General features: G+C 40.7%; 1 protein-coding gene across 1 annotated transcript; it reads right to left on the bottom strand.

Moving 5' to 3' along the window:
• Window positions 1-443: 443 nt before the first annotated feature.
• On the bottom strand, window positions 444-21,458 carry jph2 (junctophilin 2). Its single transcript, XM_051425563.1, has 6 exons — window positions 20,596-21,458; window positions 17,380-18,196; window positions 6,656-6,774; window positions 3,695-4,629; window positions 2,594-2,694; window positions 444-2,449 (listed from the first exon to the last, which is right to left on the bottom strand). Exons 1-5 carry the CDS (start codon window positions 20,972-20,974, stop codon window positions 2,614-2,616), a joined length of 2,331 nt encoding a protein of 776 aa, XP_051281523.1. The 5' UTR covers window positions 20,975-21,458; the 3' UTR covers window positions 444-2,449; window positions 2,594-2,613.
• Window positions 21,459-24,152: the final 2,694 nt, after the last annotated feature.

Here is a 24,152-nt window from a genome sequence, read left to right on the forward strand (position 1 = left end):
GCAGTGGTGTTCAACAGATGTTTGACACCAGGCTGAACTGGTGAACTACTCTAAATGTCAAACTGTTGCAGGCAGCCTGTAGTTCAAACTATTAACTTTACAGCATCAGATGTTTTCAGTGTAGCATTTCCTGATCTCTCATCGACCACTTCAAGGTGCGATCTGCTTTACGTGAGAACTGCAGAGAAGAACCGAGGCCTAACCCCCCGATCTGGTTTAAAATAGGGTGTGGTATTCACTTTGGCCCAGGGGAGGGATAGGGGAATTCTCATGCTGGCCGACAGGTGGTGTTTAAAAATACTTAGTTCTGCTGTTACTAGACTGGATTTTCTTCTGGATAATGACCGGTATTGTATGAAAATCATGGATCACATTTAGAAAACATCACACGGGCAAAAGACCTTTAACCCGACTGATTCACCGAAACAAAGCACATTCACAAGTGTTGTAAAAGTTTTTATTTAATTTCAGCTTTTGTAATTTTGTTTGGTTACACAATTGCATTTATTCAAATTCTGCAATGTTATTTTGATTTCATTAAACGCACCAAAAACAGACAAAACAAAATGGCTTCTACATGAAACTGGCCTATATGGATACTGTTTATTGCACTTAGCATTGAGTTCAACTGTCAGTGTGTCTCTTCTGTTATTGATTCATGTATTCATAAACTATCTGGGGGAGATTTTGGCTTGAAAACAACGCACAACCAGTGGCCTCTGGGTTAATTTGCAAACTCAAAGGCAAAACAATCTCAGCTAAACACCCCCTTTTGTTCTTTTTAAAACCTGTGTATTAATTAACAGCTAGAAGAACAATGGAGAAATATTAAACAGCACATCTGGAGAGTGCTCTTCTCAATGTAAGACATGGAGTTAAGAACCTTTTATATATTTTTTTCTCCATCTCACAATCACGAGGTAATCCGACTCCTTTGGGAAATAAATAAATTTAGGGTTTGCATATTTCTTCTGACAAAAAAAAAAGAGAATATTTTGATTGCTGAAAAGATGTGCACTTCAAAACGGTACAAAAATACAGACACGCAAAGTGCCCTCATGCGTACAAAAGTTGAACTCGCATTTGGCTCTAAAGCACAACAGGCCCTGAATATAATGCGGTGGAACAGTGTGGACACTGAAACATACATGAAACCAAGAAGGTTACACTAGCTCACAGGCAAACACATCCCAACCCAACCTCCTGCTGTATATCCATATACATCCGGAGATTGAGCAACCTTCCTACTACGTACAGTGATTGTTTTAAATAAGATAAATCCCAGCCTCCGGTTTTTACCTGCTTATCCTATTACAAAACATACACAACTCTCATTTAACCCCCCCACCCCACCCCCACCCTCCATACAGTGGACATACAGTACATACACAACAGCAGTGACACTCATAAGCTTCCTATTTTTTCTTCATTATTTGGTTTATCAGCTCCCAAACAAAAGCAGCAGAATGACAATAAATGCATATAAATCCCAGTGAAAATAGAAAGTTTCACAGTGTAAGTACACCACAGTCTCAAATACAGATTTTTTTGCAGGGCGCAATAATTAGCTGAAATGTGAGTCATGAGTCTTTTCTTTAAGAGAGTGAAGAGCAACAAGATGAAAACAATAACCTGGCTTTACAGTAGCATTGGATTACAGTATCTTTACAGCTACTTGATACGACTGACGCGCACATTTCAGACTCCAACTAATGAATCTTATTCAGCTTTTTTAATCCCATTGCAGATAATTAAAACAACGACAGTTACAGTTCAGCACTCCCTAAGCTTTCACACGTCTGCTGCAGTTGTCTTCGTGTCTCAACGATCAAGTTTAAAGGGTATAGTGGAGAGAAAATTCAGTCTGCATATGTTATCAACATTCCTTCAGCCGGCGATTACAAAATACAAACAAACGTATGTCGTGACAAAAACATAATTATCTACTGAAGTAGTCTAACTCTGTCTGATTCGGTGTTGTGCGAGCCAGCCAGCGTGTGCCAGATAACGGTTGAGTTAAAAAGCCTTTTTTTTCTCCATTGTTGTAAAATGTCGACACACTTGTGACACACTGTGATTGAAGTTGAACTGAGACTTCTTGAGCGCCACCCTGAATCTCCAGTGTAAGCACCGAGAACATACTCTCCCCTCCGGCCCCCCCCCACCACCCACCACCCACCCACCCTCCGCCCTGACTTTAACATACAAACATCCTCATATTCATATTCAGATGTACTGAATCGTTTCAGTCACTCAAGTGTCCTTCAGTTTTGTCAAACCTCTGGGAAGAGAGGAGCTTCACAGAGCCTCACACAGTCACACCAACAAAAACCTTTAGAGGAGCTTGCGGCTGTCTGAACGAGGCTTCTTTAAATCCTCAGCGGTCGCTCTGATCTCGGGTCCAAACTGAGGAGGAGGCAGGCCGTCTCTCTCCAACACAGCTGGTGACCTGCAGCAGAACAACATTGGTTCATTTTAAAGGACTTCTCGTCACTCACGTACCGCAAAGGCGATGTTTATTGTAGATTTCATTTTCACTGTGTCACTTTTCTTTGTATTCAGCAGGTTTTTTTTCGGACGTCACATTTATTACCTGAGGAGGTGGACGATGTCTCATGACAAAATGTGTACGAAGAGAATGGCCAGGCCGATGTTGAGCAGGATAACCATGCAGATCATTATGGTGTTTGGGCCCTTGAAAAGAAAGGAACAGCAGAACAAACTCAACAGAAGGACTAGAGGCTTACTGTTAGGGTTCACACCTTCTGAATGTGTAGAATTAGAGGACAATTACAGGTTAAAGGGAACAGTACATTTAGTTAGATGAAAAGATTGATACTCTGTAGCTTGGCTCTGTCCACCAGCATGTTCACTAATTAACACATTGAATCTCGCCTGTGAGCTTTCGAGGTGCCGGCAGTTGGAGTTTGTTACATATTGACAGAGTCTGGCTAGCTGTTTCCACCTGTTTACAGTCTTTATGCTAAGCTAAGCTAACGTATCCTGGCTTTAGCTTTAACATACAAACCACAAAGAGGGTGATATTGATTTTTTCAACTAACGCTACAAAGCAAATAGGAAAACCAAATAATTAAGAGGAAATAATTCATAATGGTACAATCATTTTAGGTGGTTTTAACTTATTTAATGTAGTTTCTATCCCACAAATACATAAACTAAAGACCAGTCTGTACAATGCTGCAATAATGAAAGGGAGAAGAATTCAGTATGACCGCTAACTGGCACTTTATGGGATTATAAATTATAATGAAGTGCTTTCCTTCGATGAGATAAAACAACTTTACCATTATGGCTTTGGATGATGTCCAAGTCAAACTTAAGCTAAAGTTAAGAGAGTCTATGTTTGGACATACATTTTGACCTGTTGATGGCGCTAGAGGAAAAAGTAACCTATAACAGTTCATCCCGAGGGGAACATGAATGTCTGTATATGGTTGTCGACACCTTTTACTCAAAGCCGTCAATGTCAACCCGATGGTGGCGCTCGAGGAAAAGTCAGTCGGACTGAATGTTTGTACCAAATGTTGTGGCAACCTGTCCAATAGTTGTTGGGATATTTTAGTCTGGACCAAAGTGGCGGACTGACTGACAGACATTGCCGACCCTATAGCTACGCTGCTAACAAGCCTAAAAATAATGAAATATGAGTCAACGTGTATATTTACTGTCTTACCTCCAGCTCCAAAGACTCTGCAGTCACCTCACTGCTTGGGCTCGACACTGCGGCCTTGAGCCTGGCTTCTGCTTTGGGATCCACCTTTGGGGCTGGTTTGGCAACAATGGCTTTGGCTTCCACTTGCTTTGGTACTGTCTTAGGTTCAAGATTGGGAGCAGGTCTTGGGGACGGAGCTGGGCTGGGCTGCCGTTTTGGTAAAGGCTTTGTCTCTGTCTTGCTGGAGGGCCTGCTCACCTCCCTGGACTCCACAGAGACGGACGGCACACGTTCGTGGACCGATGGAGCTCTTTCAGTTTTGACCTCGGCGGGTTTAGGCTCGGGGGTGACAGCCTTTAGGGACGCTTTCGAGGGCACTCTGGAGGTGGGGCGCGGTGCTTCTTCTTCATCTGGAGCGATGAGGCTATTCCTTACAGGGGCAGCAGCAGCAGCAGCAGCAGCAACGTCTGGAGCTTTTGCCTCGGAGTCAAACTTCTGCAGGGGCTTGATCTCCAGGTCAGAGCCCTGCTCGTTCTTGTTGCTCTGACGGCTGGGGGTGCGAGAGGGGCCGCGACTGCCGGGGGCTCCTCCACCCTCAGGTGCGGTCGGGGCAGGAGCAGAAACGGAGGTTGAAGGGGTGGTGGGGCGACTGTTGGGCCTGCTGTTGGTTTTACTGCTGCCCTTACTGCCCCCACCTTTACTGGTTTTGTCTTCGTTCCAGCTTCCTGGACTGAGGAGTTTGGGGTCCTCCTTGCTGATGATGCCTCGGCTGGGGGAGGGGGTGCGGCCTGGGGATGAGCCAGGCATGAGGCTGTCCAGTTCATTCATGAGTGGGCTTTCGGGTGGAGTGGGCAGGGGCTCCTCCTCAGCCAGCAGCGGCTCGTGCATGACAGTGTCTGTGTTCTCACTGCCCTCCGCGACCTCCTGTAACACCCGTTTCTTCAGATACTCAGGACCTGCGAGAGACCAATTCGATCAGTGGAATAGTGTTTTATTAGCATTTTTATGTGAAATTAATAGTGTCAGTACAAAATAAAAATATAATTCTGCTGTTTTTGAGTTATCATAGTTATTATTACAGTCAACTACAGAAGGGAATAACTTCTGGACTTTCAGAAATGTACTTTTTATACATAATAATCCTCTGCTATACTCAAACAAGACACATTTCCTTTATCTAACATGTCAGGAATTAGCTACAGGAGGAGAGCCCTAACATTTTAGAGATCAGCTTTATAATTATCCCGTTCTCTCCCTAATCTACACTCTTGTGACCACATGAAGCAGCTCTTGAGTTAAAGTTTGTATCCCTTACTAAAAATTCTCAACTTCAGCGCACATTTTCACAAGTTGGCTATTTTTTGCTTGAATTTCAGTGAAAATTGCCAAAGAAAACCACTTCACTTTAAGAAAAACTGACAAAAGTGAAAATGTTTTTGTTTGTAAAACTTTGTAATATGATATTCTTGTTATTGTCAACAAACCCCATGAACTGATGACGAATAATGCATTAAAGTCTCTCCATATCTTGTGTTATTTTTAATTTATATTTAGCTGACTAGTCACAAATATAACTAAAATATTATTTGGGGGTCACTGTAGGTTTTAGCAAATGTTACTCAAATAGAAGTCCCCACAGCCCATGTGTATGTGGTAAATCCACTCAAAGTAAACTACACTACCCATGTTCATAGTAATACAGGAACACTTCACCAACAGAGTGGCTCACTGATGTGCTTTTAATAGTCTTTTAGGGCAGCAATGCCCTACGGCACAGAGGAATAAGACAATACTTATTAGTTACTGCAAGTAACCAGGTCTCAATGAGGAAATAATCTAAACATTTTCTGTAAAAAAAGCCTAAATATAGGTACTGTACAATTCTTGTGTTGTTTGTTTAAAGCAATGACACTGCAATAAAGGCTTTCCTTCCTTCCTCATTTACATTTATTTGGGTATCTTGATTGCCTCCCTGTTTATTCGCTGTCACATTTGATCTACAGTTGAGTATACAGAGCAACCAGCCATCTTCTTTCCCCTAATACTTATTAGTTAAACATTCATTGTCAGTTTTTATATTATCATGAGATTTGCTGAAAATGAAAATAATAATAATACTTATCCAGTAAATTGTGAAGCTAAAGCATTGTCCCCCCCCCAAGTATAATTAAACCAGATGGTGCACACAATGACTCTGTATGCCTGTGTTGTTGTCTCCTTGGTGAGAGATCTTTCATGGAAGAATGCATAGCAGGACTCAGCCAGGCCTCGTCCATTTGTAGTATTAGTCAGATACAATCCGGGCAGCCATTCAGAAAGCTGGATGACTGTCTGTCTGTGTCTGATTCCTTTAAGCTCTCTGCCGAGGGAGAAGCAAGAGGCTCCTAAATGGCTGGGCTGCTTTCGTGTGAATGTGTAAGTGTGTGTCGCCAGACCCGCAATGAAACCGATACGAACCCCTCGACCCAATAAGATGTTCCTTTTTTTAGACATTCAAATGCGACTACCCTTGTGGGGAGTCTGAGCCAAGGATCCGCTAGCTCAAGCTGGAGGTATGCACACGGACACTTTATAAACTAGATGAGTGGTTAGAAGTTATCAGTTTATATTTACAGTCGCCTTCACATAAATGTCATAAGTGGGGAAAGTGTTGTATCTCTGCTCCAGCTGAGCAAAATATTAATGTCAGTGCTTAGTGTTTGTATTGAAGCCACAAATATAAAGCTACAGACAGGATTTTGTCTGTGTTGTGCATTTTGTGGCGCATTCATGTCACTTGGGAAAGATGGTAAATATGAGACTTCTACTGTAGAAGAAAATTAATTCATGACAAAGTGTTTGTGCTTTGAGTGATCGAGATTTTCATACAGTTGTTTCCACACTGTGTTTTCCCTTTTCCACGGAGGTAACATCGAGTTAATAGCTGTAAAGTTTCTCCATGTTATTTCAGTGCTGATCTCAGAGGAGATGTTGTTCACTGACCTGGCTGGTAGAAGGACGGGGAGAGCTCTTTGGCCACCAGTCTGGCGATGCTGGACTCACTGTTGGAGGCCTGGGCTGCCTGTTCAGCTGCATCTGACTTGGCCTTTGCATGGGTCGTCCTGCAGGGGACAGACGCAGCATAATTCACAAATCATGCACTAAAAATTATTTGCTTTCTTGATGGGAAGATTGACTGCAAACTGGAACCTCTAAAGTTGACAAATGAACACATTATATATTGTTTGTTTGATCCATACAAAAGAATCCTCAATCAAGAAATAGTTCCAGCACATAACTCAAATGTGCAGATTTGCTGTGTTTGTTTATATATGTGGCAGTAATGTGGATATCTTTGGGTTTTGGACTGATGCTCAGAAAAAAACAAGCAATTGGCAGAAAGTTCCTCAGGATCAAAACAATTATTGTATCTCAGGACACGTAAATAGAGCAGGTCTAGATCGTACTCCTTATAAAACTACTTACAAAGCGGCAAGGAATAACTACAACTGTTATAGGTTGTTATGTCATATCTTTATGTATGTGTTAATTATCAACCTTGATCTTGAACCTTCCTAATTAAACAAAGTATGGACCTTGAATGTGAACCCTTAGAGATGGAGGCTTAAAAAAACGTTTAAGACTGACCAAAAATACCACAGCACAGGGCTTGTTTATAGTATTCAATCATGTTGAAATGAAGGCCAGGGGCGGGTGGCTGCCGGTCATATGGCTCATTAGTATTATTAGCTATCGAGAGAGGATCTGTCCTTTTCTGCTGTTGTGCTGTGACAGAAATAAATTATGCTTTTATCGCCCCTCGGTAAGACAATGAGTTATTGCTGGCACGTCACTGAGGGCTCCATCACCACACGTGTTTCTATGTGGCAGAGAGACAGAGAGGACTGTTTGGACCAGCAGTCAACACTGAACTTTCTCCTTGTGTTTCTCATGCTTTCATTAAAGAACAGGTAACAGAAGAAATCTGGGCACAGAGTATAGCTAATACAAATAAAATACACCATGAATATATAAATGCATGAGACAATGGAGCAGCACACTTTCATATTAGTACTATTAGCTTTTTAATTAGCACTGTGTATAGCTGTGTGTGTGCAGGAATATCAGTTTTTTTAATATATATATATTTTTTGGGGTGGCTTTTATTGGCTTTAATTAATAGTGAGACTCAGCAAAGGGCCGTAGGTCAGATTCAAACACTGTGCCGCTGCAGCAAGGTCTCATCTTTGGTACATGGGGCACCAGCTCTACCAGGTGAGCTTCCCCCTGGCAGGTGCTTTAATCATGAATAAATTACTGAACAAATTAGAGTTTTGACCTGATGATGGCACCAGATGAAAAGTTCAGTCACAGTTCAACTTTAATACAGTTTATTATTTTTTTTAAAGTTATTTTTTTGGCCTTTATTTGATAGTTACAGCTGAAGATAGACAGGAAAGGGGGGCAGAGAGGGGGGATGACATGCAGCAAAGGGCCGCAGGTCAGATTCGAACCCTGGGCAGCTGCAGCAAGGACTCAGCCTCGGTACATAGGTCGCCAGCTCTACCGGCTGAGCTAACCGGGCACCCTATTACAGTTTATTCTTTGGGGAAGATGAATGTTTGCACCAAATTAATACCAATAGTTATTGTATTCAAAACCACAAATCAGTGATTTAAGGGGAAAGTTATTAGGATACATCATATGGGAACTTCACGCCAATCCATCTTCTAAAAGTATAAATATTCAACCTTTTGCACAGTAGGATAATCACAGGTGTTACCAGTTAATTAGTATCACTGGTAATACCTGTGTTTGCCCTACTATTTCATGTCAAAATGGCTGCTGTGAAAAAGGTCTACTGAAAACATTTGACCTGCTGGCACTACATGAAAAATCAGGGGCTCACTAAAGTCAGTAGGTGTCATGTACTGGGGGACATGAATGTGAGCGTGACATTTCACCACCATACATCCAATAGTTGTTGGGATATTTCAGTCCGGACAAAAGTGGTGGACCGACCGGCCAACAACGGACAATGCAATCCATAGAGCCACGCCGCTAGCGTGGCAAAAACCCCGACATCTGATTGCTCGAGTAGTTCAAGGCTACTGCTATTAACTGGGAGAATTACTGATTGTGATTACTCTGTGGATACTTGACATACTGTAACTTTACCCTGAGCTGAAAATAGCTCCCTGGTCCACTTGAAGACTCAGTGGGGAAGGTGCTTCCCGCTGGAACAATTAGAGACTCCTGAGGTTCCCTGTTTGAGATAGATGAGCTCCACCTGTCCGCACACAGTCAGCACCTCCTCTTCCAGGAACTCGTCCACCCTGTTCTCTAAAATCTCACGTTTATAATCACACTTAAATCATTCATTAAAGCTAGAGTTATAAAAACCAACAGCTGCTATTTAGCTACAAGCTTCCAAAAGCAATTGTACAGTTCAACACACATTAAAGAAACACACTTGAGGAAACACGCCAACCACGTATGAAGTGGGTAGTTCTGAATGTGTAAACAATAAAAAAAAAGGTGTTTTTGACTCATTATCCAAAAGCAGCAGATGCCACAAACAGTTTCCACCAGGAATTAAAGAGCAGCTCAGTGCGGCGTTTCCCTAATGGAACCATATATTTGTAGAGGGCCAGCAATGTAAAAATATATCCTGCACGGTGGTTATAGTTGCTAAAATTGACTGGCATAGCTGCTAATAGTACGGTAGGTGGCAGCGCTAATATAGGGATTGTTTAGACCGATAATTCCCACCTGAACACAGTCTAAACACTGTTCAGCTGTTGGTTTTTTTCTGAACATTTGATTCCAACAGTACTGTTATATCATAGAGGCAATTCTGTACATATGCTCTTGACTATCACTCAGCCACTGTATTAACTGCTGGTCCAGTTCAACACCTTCATTCACTGAATACAACATTTCAAAAAGGCTTCGTTCCACGATATTAGTTCACTTTTACGACAGAATAACTGCCACAAATACAGATAAAATCAAATAATTAACTTATATTAAGATGTAAAATAAATAATACTAGCCTCAGTAAATGAAAATCTTATGATAAATTAAAATTGTAAAATAGGAGTGTCTTGAAAAAGTGTGTGATAGGAGATTACTTAAAATACATTTCTATGGAATCAGAGATTCAAAATCCTTTGATTTTAGTCTTTTTTAGTGATAACTATCCTCACACACGATCCTGCTGAACACGAGGAGACACAGGTGGTGGATTAAAACTACATTAACACATTTTTTTGGCCACAGAAGCTGTGAACACAACAGTGTCAATGGCATCTTAAGGATAACTCATTCACAAACAGTTGCTTATTTCCACATCCAGCAGACACAAAGCAACATTAGCAATCACTTGGAGTCGATTTATGTCCAGACAAACTTGGTGAATGTCCAACATTAACTCTCATTTTTAGCTTTGTTTCGATCTTGTGAACCAGTTAACGGTAAAGTTGTGGTAAAATAAAATACATGAAAGTCCTGCATTCAAACTTTTACTCAAGGAAACATACAAAAGTATTTGCATCAAAATATACTTAAAGTATCAGAAGTAAACACACACTTTAGGCAGAATGGCTCATGTCAGAATACTGTACTTTACATTACTGGTTTATAACTAATGTGTGCATCCCTTCAATGATGCAGTTGGTAAATATGGAGCTACTTTTAACTACTTTATGTACTGCTGGGTAGTTTAATCCATAATAATACATCATAATCTATTAGTTGATTATATATTCTATTTAAATAACCTGAATCTGCAATGTAAGTAAAGCTTTAAATGAGCAGGAAAAGAGAAGTAAAGACTTTAATTTCCATTTTTTAGCTACTGAGTACCTCAAACCTGTACTTGAGTACATTACTTGAGTAAATGTACTTTCCACTGCAGACAGAGAATAGAAGTACTGTATAGAAGTATAGAAGTAGGGGTGATCCCTTTCACTACCCCCCTCCCTTCAACAGAACAAAATGATTCAGGAGTGTCTGTTTGAGGTGTATAACTGCTGCAGTCTGTGCTGTTCTTCCAGTGCTTCTCTGCAACCAAACATGACATTTGACACTGTGACCTAAATACCCTTTATGCTTTCAGGGCTGCCTTGAGGAGACGCTTGTTGTACTCTGAGGAGTGATGAGCTGTAGGAAGAGACTCCAGTTGACTCTACACACCCAAAAACTATTAAATCACTTAATAATCTACACCGTAATTCTGGATTTAAAGCCTGTGCAAATGTAAGAAGACTACAAATAGTTGCTGCTGTTTTGTAATCTTTTGTTTTTTTGTCATGCTGCAGTTGCCCTGGAGGCTGCTGATGGGAAGAGATATTCTGTCATTCTGGCATGTGCCACTGGATCTTTGTGTAGTGTGTGTGTGTGTGTGTGTGTGTGTGTGTGTGTGTGTTTGTGTGTGTGTGCGTGAGACAGAGGCAGTGTGAAGGAGTGATTTTGTTTCTATAAAAAGACGACTAAATGATACAGAGTATAATTGAATCACTTTGCCAAAATACACATACATTAAGAGCTAATTGCAACCTCATTATTGCAACATTGCTAAGAGGTCACACAAGGAACAGCTACAGAGATCCCATCAATTTCTCCAATTACTGATCGGTTATTTTTTCCTCTGTGACATTATTTCTCATTAAATAAGTAACTCGTAAAAGCAGACTGCAAATAGTTCTGATCTGAGGTCAGAACTGAACTGTGTTTACAAATGTTACGGCCTGGCCGATCGCCCAACAAACTGCTCGTATCAGCAGTACAGTATGTAATCCAAGCTGCACAACTAAAGCTAGGTGTGGTACATATATACGCTAACCCTTTATACCCAAGCACTTGCTTATGAGCTGTGTAATATTTATATCCGTGGAACCATTTGACACCCCTGCTGACGCAAGATGGACCGAGATCTGTGATCTGTAACTGTGGCTGGTGAGCGGTGGAGCTAAAGTGCACAGTGGAGAGAACGGCTAGCAGGCTGCTGTTTTTGAGTATTTGATTTAAGACAAATGTAATAGCCTCCAATATGTGCAGAGAAAACTAAAGAGCCACTGTGATTTCAAAGAAGAAAACAGTCTGAGTGTGTGTCTGTGACTAGGCAGGAAAGATGGGGTTTGGAGGCACGGGGGAGGGGGGATAATCAGCTGTTGCATTCCCCTGTGATTGTGATACAGCAAGAGTGTGCCTGTCCATATTTAGTCAGGGCTCCTCTGTGACCACAGGGCCCCTGTGTGTGTGCGTCATTTACACCCTGTCCTGCCACACAGGTCCTCCTTCAGCCAGCCCACGCAACAGAACAATGTCCACAGAGTGTCTGAATGCCGGCGAACGCTCAGCTAACTGGACGTGAAGAGAGAAAGAGAGAGAGAGAGGTCTGGCATCCCATGCGGTGCACAGGTTGTACGTGTATTTTTAACCGTAGACTTCATTTCCAATGGATCACAGAGTGAGGAAACCACTGCCAGGAACAGATGTGTCATGTCTGTGGCTGTTGTTTAGTTATAGTGCGGTGGCAAAAGTAATCTGATCCCTTTCTTACCTAACAACAATATGACGAGTAAAAGTCCTGCATTCAAAATCCTACCTCAAGTACATTGGTATTATCCGCAAAATGAAGTTAAAGTCTGAAAAATAAAACTACTTTCTGCATTTAACAGCCGCTGTGACTGATATTAACTAAAGCTGCATGATATGGTAAAAACATATGTGTCAGAAATGTAATATTCACTCAAAAAAACTATTAAAATCAAGATTTCTATCTTCATATCATTGACAGATTGTTAATACTGATGAACATTTTATTGTTGTAGCTGCTCGAGGTAGAGCTAGTTTGAACTACTTTATATACAGTTTTTAGTCCAGTGGTTCTCAAACTAGGGTCAGGCCCTCCCAAAGGGTCACTAGATATTTACAAGGGGTTGTGAGATGATTAATGGGAGATAATTTAACTGTTATTTAAATGAAACCATGTCAGAACTTTAGAGGTGAAATCTCTCTTTGGTGACTGTGAAACATGTAACAAGGGTCTACAACTTGACTCGTCTTTTTCATGAAATGCAAGGAGCCCAAAAGAAAGAGATTGAAAACCACTGGTTTAATATATAACAATGCTTATATAGATATAAACGTTTATAAGTAAAATAGTAATCGGTAGGTAACTCCAGCTGTCAGATAAATGCAGCACTTCAGCAGCGCCCTAGAGGTGAACTGGCACCTCTCCAGCTACCAGTCCACACTGTGGTTTATCATGGACTTGAACCAGGCACCCTCCGGTTCCCTACAGACTGAGCTACTGCCACCCCCAAAGTACCTCAAAATTGCACTTAAACAGATCTGTTCAGGAGTTGTCACATAGTCAAGTTTGTGGAGAGAATATATTTCCTCTGAGGTCATGTTGTGAAGGCCGCAAGGTTGTTTCTGAGAGCAGTCCTACATAAAGTGTTTTTCTTCCATTCTCCACTCGGTCCGGGAACGTGGCTTTAGGTGAGCTTAAAGCACGGCCCATAACTCTCATATACTGCTTATCCTTGGGAGTACAATATTTAGATTTCAATCTGCTGGGACAGGGGGTCTGCAGTCCATCAGGGTAAGTCTCACTGCTGTAAACACCGAGCTTATTTCAGGTGCTGAAAATGACTGTGGACAAAAACACAACCGCCTTGTACGGTCACAGACAAACTGAAGGTGGAACGTGTGCACGAATGAACAATATGCTGCGCAACAAAATCACCATTACCTACAGTTTGACTGGTTCACTTCATATGAACTGATTTCAAAATACACTGTGATAAGTTAAAGGACTATTTTAACATTATTTGGAAATATGTTTATTTGTTTTATTTTGCAGAGAGATGAGAAGATCAATAATACTCTGCTGGCTGAATATGAGGCTACATCCAGAAGCTTGTTAGCTTAGCTCAGCATAACACTTTAAACAGGAGGAAATGGCTAAAAAGTCCATTTACTTGCAACTCTTAGATCACTTATTAAGATGTTATACAAACTAAATAAAAAGCTAAAATTTGGTACATTAAGTTAACTTTCTAAATTCTTTGACATAGTCACGGTACAGTATTCATCTCTTCCTGTGAGCCTGCACTGAAGCAGGGTTAAATAACTTTAAATGAGGGTAAAATTAAAGTTAAATCTATATATGTGTCATCTATATTTAAACGGATAATCACATATAACTTATACAGCTTATACACGACAAGAAAAAACCTGAACTCTGAGATCACAGCTGCTCTAAAAGCAGATTGGAGTTTCTGACTCACAGTTTCACAGACAGTACAGACGTCTCTGAGGTAGCACTCGCTCACTCATTGGTCACACTCTACACTTCCACATGTGCCTTTCACATTTTCACAGTGAACACCGGGTGGAACGGGGCTGTAAGGACACTGGGAAGCCAACAGGGGCCACGAGGGGCTGAACTGTCAACTTATATTGTGAGACTGCTCGCTCCGGTGCACAAAACTGCAACTTTATGTAAGAAACATCAATATTTCTGCAACCTCAGGGACTAAAAATGTTGTCAGAAAGTAAACCAAGTGTCAAATTTTGAAACATCTTGGAGACTGGAACAGAGGCCGGCTTCACAAATAGCCTGGATAACTCCAGTCTGTTAGCTGAAGGAATTACAAGTTGTTCATTTTGGGGGGGGAATGCTAATTTTCTTTCTTGTTTAATGATCAATCAATCAATATCACTCTCATATCCACCTTCCAGCAAAGAAGAGATATAAAAAATGAGATATAATGAGTGAGCTTCAAAGGTGCTGGCAGATATAGTAACCTTTGGACTGGCTAGTTGTTTCCCCCTGTTTCCAGTCTTGTTGATGAAACTACTAACTTGTTGTATTTATTTATACTTGTTTTCTGTTCATTGGTCTTATTTGATTTGTATTAGCTGCTCTTTTGAGCCCAGAGATGTTCGTTCTTGGAAAGGTTCATGCCTGTCCGTTGAAAAGTTACTGTTCTGTTACTGAACCTCCTGCAAAAAACCTTCTCCCACCATCTCTACAGCCACTAGGAAGACTGGTGAGGATGAAATCAGCTACAATAACCTTTACGACTGCGACTCGGGACAGTGAATAAAAGTCACTTCAGTCTTAGTTGATGAAATGTCACACAGTATGCTGTACACTGCCAGTTCAGACAGATTTAGCAACAGATACAGAGGCACAGAGGGAGAACTGTGAGGTTAAAGTCATTTTAAATGGCGCAATCATTGCATAAACTAAACTGAGAAAAAGAAAAAGTTGTAAGTCACAAGTTAGCAACATTCAAGTCCTTACAACTTGTAACAAATTCAATAAGGAAAACCATGATAGGCTTGAACATTTGGTTATGAAAGCCTCTGCTTCAAACAGTGTTACATTGAACAGCCATTTCAGCCACTGCACTCATTATTCCTTATCTGTAATACAGTATTAAATAAACATAATGTCCCTTTGGTAGTGTTTTCTATTATGGGAATTGTTGAGACCAGCAGCCAGAGTCAGTAAGGAGAGTTAGTGGCTCTGAATGAATGAAGCGTCTCTTTTTTATTGCTACGGTCTCTATATGAACTGTTACCTTAATTCACATTCATCCACTGTCCTTTGAGCAAAGCGGGCCACAGTTTGTGTCTCTCATGTCGCCATTACATTGGAGTCACAGAACCAAGCATCAGTTTCTCTGAAGAATAAATACTCTGGGAGGTTTAAAAAGGTTTTAGAACATTATACTTATAGATGTGAATTCTTAAGTTATGACTATGTGACTATATTTTGGATCCAGGTAGATATATAAAAAAAACTTATCTTCTTGCTTGTTTTACAAGACACAATAAATTATAAGAACATGAAAATATTAATTAATAGAATAGGCAAATAAAAATGGATTATAAAACATTTTGCTTCATGTAATTTCTGGCTGACGGAGTATTGTTTTCCTCCAGATGTTTGGAAGAGTAATTGAATATTCTGGAAATACCTTCAGACCAGCTGTTAGGTGTTGTTAAATGACCTTTTGGATTTTTCAAAATGTCACCCGGTAATTATTTTGGTTTAGAAAAATGGATACTTAGTGCTGTGCTGTGAAAAGGTCACAGTGGGAATTGTTTGTTCATGCATTATGTTTTGCATTCCCCCTGAACCATAAAGAAAGGCCCAGTTGATCTACGGTAGGATAATGTATTATGTAGTACAGATAAATAACTAATGGAGCTAGTTAAGCTCCATACACAGTGTTTTTATATAACTGTCTGCTGCTGAGCTGACTGAGACAGGCTGTAGGTAGCCATTATAACACTGTGGCTGTGGCTGCAGACATTGCTGTGCTTTGGTATGATTACTGGCTGTGATGCATTTGTTTAAAATGGGTGTAACACTAGTACATGCAGGGGTTGTGTGTGTGTGTGTGTGTGTGTGTGTGTGTGCGCGCGCAGTGAACTGACATGGTTGTGCTGGCTAGAGTTAAGCTACTGTATTCACATCTGTCATCATCTGATAGAAGCCCCGTGGGTTCAAATCCTGTGTGGGTTAACAGTGCTTTCAGTAACACTTTATTTGGAGAGCCTGCCTACATATTTGTATTGTAACACTCCAACAGCTCATTTAACAACTGTTGGTTAAGGTTTTTTAAGGCTTTAAGGCACAAAAATGCAATGTTTGTTGAATTTACAGAAGTAAAACAGTTGAAATGTTACAAACAAGGGCTGTATTTGACTCAGTCCGGTACAATCTTAAATTTAAACTTCATACACAGCAGTTCCTGTGGTGGAAACATGGCTTCATGAGTCTCGTGTTCCAGCCTGCCTCACATTTTAATGCCTTTTTTGTCGTCTGTGATGTAAAAACATCATATTTCCACACAATAAAAGTGTGCGTCCTGCTCACAGTTCTGTTATAGATTCTCAGCATGCAACGCTGCATCTGTCCCGCCGGGCTGCAGCAGCGCTGTCAGTTGAAGAGTCAATCCCAGTGGACAGCCGTAGAGGAGGCTGTACCACCGTGTGCCTGCTGTCCACTGTCACTAACACTCTTCTCCACTTCCATCACAATTAGATTTGAGGTTTGTGGACATTTTGAGCGTCGCTTTGTAAAGTTTACAGCCTGTCATGCAGTTGCTCTGTGAACAATGATGCAACTAAAGAGCAAAAGTGCAGAGATTTGACTGACAAAATGTGAGTCGACTCCGTCTCTTCTTGACTAATAAGTCGACTACTACAGATACTCTACAAATAAACTGGATCTGTAGACAGACTATACAAATAAAGTGTTACCATGCCCTCTTATGTTAGCCACAGTACAGCAACCGCAGCTCATAGATTGAACCACTAGTGCGGCCGAGCAATCACCATCTTCACAGCCACATCTTCATCCAACCGCAGCCAGGAAGAGCAGCTGCAGTGTGCTCACAGTCACTGGCTGTATACTGTCAGAGCTCGGCCTTTTGAAAGAGTAATGAAGAATAAACACTTCATTTAAAGAGTCATATCATCACTCCTTTCTGTAGAATCTGCAGAGGGTTCAATGTATCAAAATAGACCGACTGGCTCTATGGATCAGGGGGGAATTCAGGTACAAGCGGTACAAACTAGGGCTTGAGTAAACCCTGAAAACAGTACTCAGAAGAGACTGATTGTCTAAATATTTCCCTGATAAATAAGATTAAAAAGAACTACGGAGAATCATCTCTCCACTCATCTGTTCTTACCTGGAAGCAGCGATTTCTGCCTTCTGCTTGCCGATGGCCGCGGCCCTCTGAGCGCCCTCCACCGCCCGCTCCACCTTATGCTTGATCTTGGTTCCCTTCAGCTGGATCACCCTCTTCTTCATGGCCTTCACCAGCATGTTGTTCATGTACTTGCCCTCCTCCTTCCCTCCCTCGGCGAAGGTGGTGCAGCCGTAGCCGTGTCTCTGGTTGTTCAGCCACTCGCCCTCGTACTTCAGCCCGCTGGATCTTTCGCTTATTCCATATCCCGAGCGTTTGTCGTTCTTCCACTCGCCCATGTAGACCTCTGTCGTGGTGGCGTCGATGTCAGCCTCCACTGGGGGGAAATCCTCGGCTCCGGCCAGGCTCTCATCCCCGATGCTGATGGTGGAGTTGGTGTCGCTGGCGTTGGAGCTCAGAGCTGATTCTGTCCTCAGGAAGCTGATCTTGCTCTTCTGGCTGGACAGCGAGGTACTTGAGTCAGACTTCTTCAGCTTCCCCAGCAGGGATCCCCTCCGAAACAGGCCCTTCTTCTTGGGTTTCACGGCCTCTGGGTCCACCTGGAGAGTGAGGGCGAAGCCTCCGCGGGACGGTCCCAGCTGGGTGGGGGTAGCGACGGGTGTCTCCTCACCTGAGGCGTTGGTGGTGGTGATGACGGGGATGTCTTGCTGTAGCACAGTGCCGTTGCTGTGCTCGCTGCGAAGGGAGGTCAAGGAGGTACGAAGAGGGGAGCGGACAACTGCTGCCATGCCATACGGGACGCTCTGACGGACCCCGTAGCCGTGCCGCATCCCACCAGTGAACTGACCCTGGAAAGTACCTGGAAACATCAGAGAAAAGGGGAGTAATTCTATCCCAACTGCACCACAGACCAAACATCAACGCCAGCCTGTCGGATGGTGAGTCCACCACTTTGCTCCAGACTTAAAATATCTATTCGATGGATGGCCAACGTTCACTGTGTCCAGAGGATGAATCCTAATGATTCTGGTGATGCTCTGACTTGTTGATGTCAAAGTGAAATCAACATCTACTGGATGGATTCGGCCAAACTTTTGTACAGAGCTTCAGGCTGTGTAGATACCAAATCCTGCTGTATTTGGTAATCCCCTGACTTTTCATCTAGCGCCACCAGCAGGTCAACATTTTTTTTTTGTTATGAGCAAAACTAATGGCACACTGAACGTTTGTGTTATTAGCAGTGTTATTGTGAGCATGTTAGCATTTAGCTCAAAGCACTGACACTAGCACGGCTGTAGACCTTTAAAGACGTCTCTCTATATAAAAATAAACTTTGATTTCTGCCAGAATGTCACGGATATCTTTAGTGTGAAAAGTCTCATCTCATCTTGAGGTCTGGTCTCATGCTAAAATTGACATGTGTGTGGATTATAGTGACAGCTAGGCCTACAGACCGTGAGGCCAGGAGGGCACGGGGCTTGTGGGCTATTATTACATCCTGACATCTGGTGCTATCACATCCCCCCACTGCAACTTCCACCAGACTGGGGCGCAAAGCTGATGAGTCAGCTGTTAAGCAGGGGGAACCACGGCTATTGTACGAGCACAGATCACCTACATTGATTTTATTTATCTAATGAAGGCTCCCGCTACACAGTCAAATGGATGAGCTGGGAAATATTAATGAACCAGAGAATATTTGAGGATTAAAATGGTCAGGAGTGTTTGTAACTGGTGTGGAGGGATTTCATTATATCTGACTTAATGGAGCCTGTTAACCTCAATCTCTTGACGATCAATCGTGGGATATAAAGAGGTTCATTTCCTCAGGTACTGAGTTTAAAGGAACAATTTGAAGGTACTTTACTCTCCATTATATGCTACTTAATACTTTCACTCTACTACATTTGTCTGACAGCTGGAGTTACTTTATAGATTCAAATTTAACATAAAAACATGCTCATCTGATAAAATATGATGCATTGTAATAGATTAAACTACCCAACAGTATATAAAAAGTTCAGTATTCTAATAATACTTATGTACTTGTACTTAGGTGACATTTTTGATGCAGGACTTTTACTTGTAATTGAGTATTTTTGTATTTAAGTATTGCCACTTTTATTTAAATAAATGATCTGAATGCTTCCTCCACTAGTGCAGAGGTCTGCAGGTGCCATTTTAATGTACATTTCAGCGGTGGAAAGTAACTATAGTACATTGACTCTGTACCTAAGTGAATTTTAAGGTACTTGTACTTTACTCGAGTATTTCCATTTTCTGCTCCTTGCAGAGGCAAATATTGTTCTTTTTACTCCACTACATCAGCTATATACATACATACATACATACATACATACATACATACACATGATCATCAAATAAAATATGATGCATTTTGTTTTTTAAGTAAAATTAGATCCACCTTTACCAGCTGATGAAAACATGAATGCATCAATAATTAGAATCCAATAATATAATATATATATGATTCTGCATGAAGAGTACTTTTACTTTTTTACTTTATTTTGATGCTAATACTTTAATACTTACAAACATGGCTTTTATTCATATTTATTTTTACACTGTGCTAATAACTTAAGTAAATGATCTGCGTACTTCTTCTCGTACTCAGATTAAGTTCCTAATCACAGGAACTTAATGCAGAGATCAAGTGGTGGAGTACATTTACTTGTGGTACAAGTACATTTACTCAAGTACTGTATTTAAAGGTACTTATGCTACTTTATACACTCTAAAAACAAATATCTTGTCTCAACAAAAAAGTTTGCATCAATCTTTTTGAGTTGTGGCAACTTCTAATGAAATTCTGTTCAACAAATGTATTTAACTGTTCCTCTATAATCGAAGGTATTTCTAATTACCACTTATCTAATAATTGGTAGCATAAACACAGATTTTTAAGTTTATGAGGTGACTCCTAAAATTAACTTGTTCCAACTAGTTTTTCCACGTTATTTATGTCAACACAACTCAGCAAAATAATGTTTATCTAAATGAATAAATTTGAAGTTTTATCTTGCAACCATACATTCATTTAAGTGTTGACAGCAGGCCCACTGAATCTACTCCACTACATTTCTACTAACTAACTACATTTACTTGTAACAGAGTATTTTTACACTGTGGTATTGCTATATGTATAAATAAAAGTAAAAGCCATAAGTTTTTGTCCCACCACTGCTTTTCTTTTTGCACAACAACAAATTAAAAAAGTCACATTTTTTCCAATCTCACCTCCATCAGCGTATGTTTCTGTTCCATATCCATCCTGAAGCCCATTATTCCACGTCCCTTCATACTTTGCTCCACTGCCAGCACTGATCCGGATCCCGTATCTGCCTTTGAAGCCATGAGTCCATTCCCCTTTGTAAATCCAGTGTCCTTTGGTTTCTACTCCCAGACCGTGACGCTTCCCCTGCGACCAGTACCCCTCGTAGGTGTTCCCACTGGGCCAGGTGTAGACTCCCACCACCTCGAAGCCGTAGTTCCAGGAGCCGGAGAACTCCCCCTGGCCCTTGGGTCCGGTGCAGATGCCATGGCCGTGGGCTTTGCCTCCCTCCCAGCCTCCGCAATACGCTCCGCCGTCGTCAAACTCAAAGCGACCTCCACTCATGCCTCAGCCCCCAAATAAGCCGCAACCCCGATCAGAAAGTAAAAAAAGCTGTGTGTTAGTCCGGTTACCTGGCTAAAGATAAAACCTCCGTCAGTCTCACTTCACCTTCACCTGACATCAAAACTGATTGGAGATATCCTTGGTGCTCAACTTGTGTGGGGGGATTCGTCTTCTGCAGGTGGTTTGGGGATTTCTGAGCGTGTCCATGAAGCTCCGGGGCGCACTGCAAACTTTATTTTGCTTTTATTTTATTTTTTAAAAATCCTCTTTTTACTCCAGTGTCGTCTTCTTCTTAGGATCCGTCGATTTCACCCAGTTATCCTCCAGAATAAGTTACAAATTTTGGATATAAATCGAATTATTCTTATTTTGTTTAAAGTCTTGAGAAGCCAGGGATCTTACATGGCTTTTTCCAGGTTGGCCCACAGAGAAAAAGCCCCTTTCCCCCCATGTGCCTGCCACCCCAGCTATCTCCTGACAGTCGCTGCTGGTGGAAATATTTTAGCAGACCTAACAAGGCGACCAATCCACACTCACACACCCTTCCAAAAATACAACCCAATCCTTACTCTGCTGCCTGGAAGGAGCCATGCCAGAAGTCTTGCCACCTCGGGGGGCTGAAGCTGAAGTACATGCCATCCAGGACTCTGCTCTCCCCCCCTGCACACATATAGTAGGAACAGTTAATGCAGTCTGAACATAAATATTCTCTAAATTGAATAAATATAAATCTCTGTAAGTCCTCAGTGATGCTCCTGTAGGGCCTGTGTGATCTCATAGATCTCATCAGGATATTTCCACAATAGTCCAAAAGGAAATTGGTTATAATTACTTTATTTAACACTATGTAAGCCTATGTGTGTCTCTTATAGTGTAGTAGGTGTTTGATGTTATAATCACGGTATATTTTGGGATTATATATTGTGTATATATATATATTGTTTTACTATAAAGGTTGAATCATAACTCTGTAGAATATTGTAATTTTCTATAAATAATATAGTTTGCTGGATAACTCCATGAGCATGCTTGCAAAATATACAATTTATTGATAACATATCCACTCATAATTATATTTTTATTATACAATGTAACTAATTTAATTGACAAACAGTGGGAATGAATGTAATGTAGCAGTATTGGAGGCTACTCTTCACTCTCTTCACTCCCTCTGCTGGGAAATATCAGTAACCGCATTGAACATGTTTCAGTCTCCTCTGTGAAGTGTGTTAAACTTGAGCAGCGGTGGAATAATTAAGTAAAATCACCAATACATTAATGTTAAAATACTCAATAACAAGTAATAATCCTAAAGTACTATGAGCACGTAGCTATTATCAGCTGAATATACAAAATAAAATAAAGGTATAGGACTACTTGTTGGGTTAGTGAATATACTTACAGATACATGGTTTGATTGTTGTTAGATTGTAGTTCAACGCATTAAGAGCATGTTTGAGTTTGTTAAGGTGGAGATATTACTTTAAAGTAGGGCAAACTACTGTTTGATAAAGGTAAAATATGTTAAATAACAGCTTTATAATAAAGGACTGTTGTTCTGAAGAGGCTACAAACCTCCAGATTTAAGAAAAAAACAAACATCATCACGATTTTAGTAGTTTTTTTGTTAAAAAAGTAATTTGTGATGCAAAAACAATCACTTCCACACAAACTGGGAATCATATCGCAAATATCTGTTAAAAATAATCACAAAAGATCTTTTTCACAGCAGCCGTTTTGAACTGAAATAGTAGGGTAGACACAGGTGTTACCAATTTGCTCACCGGAAAGGCTCTGCTACACTAAATGGAACATGAGCCTTAATTAGTATCATCGTAACATCTGTGTTTACCCTAATTTCATGTCAAATGGCTGCTGAGAAAAAGGTTTATTTTCTACCATAACACCCAGCCCTACTTTGCACACTTTGCTAGCAGTGGTTACACCGATTTTACACATCAGTCTCTCGTCTGATGGACTTGGTCTTGAGGAGCATTAATGTTACTGCATAAGCACAAAAAAAAAACTAAAAATAAATAAAGCTTCTCCCGAAATCGCCTCAAGTGATGTCACTTGAGTCAACGTCGGTTAAGGGTAAAGACACCACGTTTTTAAAATGAAAATATAAAATCTGCTGGTGTGTAGTGAGCAGGTATAGTATCAGGATACAAAAAAAGGTAACTGTAATCCATTACAGTAACATAAAACAGATGTAATCAGATTACAGTTACATTTAGTAATTACAAGTTTAAAATACATCGGTTTTTTTTTTTTAAATACACGAGCAGAGGACACGTATTTGATGCTAAAACTCTTTTCCATTTTCTTGTCAAAAGTTTCATTGTTATAATCCAGAGAATAGACATTTACACTTGCATCAGTACTTCTTATTGACATTTGTTTTCTCTTGCTTTTATTTTACACAGGCTATTTTTAGTTGAGGTAATTCAAAAGTAACAGAAAAGTAATCACGTTACGTTACTTAAATATTGTTATTTTTATTTAATTATAATTTTTTTAACAGGTAATTAGTAATTAAACCCCGAAAGTTACTCACCAGCCCTCTGTAACGTTAGCTCCTCATCTCTAGAGAGGGCAGAATACATTCTGCTGCATTAATATATTATTTATTGGACTTTTCTCTATTATTTTGCTTTTACGTGAAGAGTTTTACCTTATTGTGTCTTGAACAGTTATTTAAATGCTATTTAAATTTAAACGTAAACATCAGAGGTTTAAGGGGCACTGGTCTTTTGTATGGTAAAAAGATTGAAAAAACACATAAAAAATGAATTGTATCTTATAATGTTATCATGTTTTTTCTAATGCAAAATTATAGTACAGTAGAGTAAAGTTATATTACAGTATTTCCCATTGAAATGTAATGGAATAAAGCAGCAAAAAGTGGCACTATATTCCAGTAGAAGTAGAACATGTCACTCCTGGGACTACAGACCTGCACACATGTTGCAAGTATCTGTTACTTTGTTTGTTTGTTTGTTTGTTTGTTTGTTTGTTTGTTTATGTCGCCAGTAGCACGTGCAGACACATGTAATTCCCAGACCTTAAACAATGTGATCTTACATCCATACGTGTCCTTACACAGAGCCGCTTGACCTTCCACTGAAACGCTCCCTGCGCGCGTTTCCACCGCGCATGTTTGTGCGTGGCCCACCGC

Source organism: Dicentrarchus labrax, unplaced genomic scaffold (assembly GCF_905237075.1).
Source record: "Dicentrarchus labrax unplaced genomic scaffold, dlabrax2021, whole genome shotgun sequence".
NCBI classification, from domain to species: Eukaryota; Metazoa; Chordata; class Actinopteri; family Moronidae; genus Dicentrarchus; species Dicentrarchus labrax.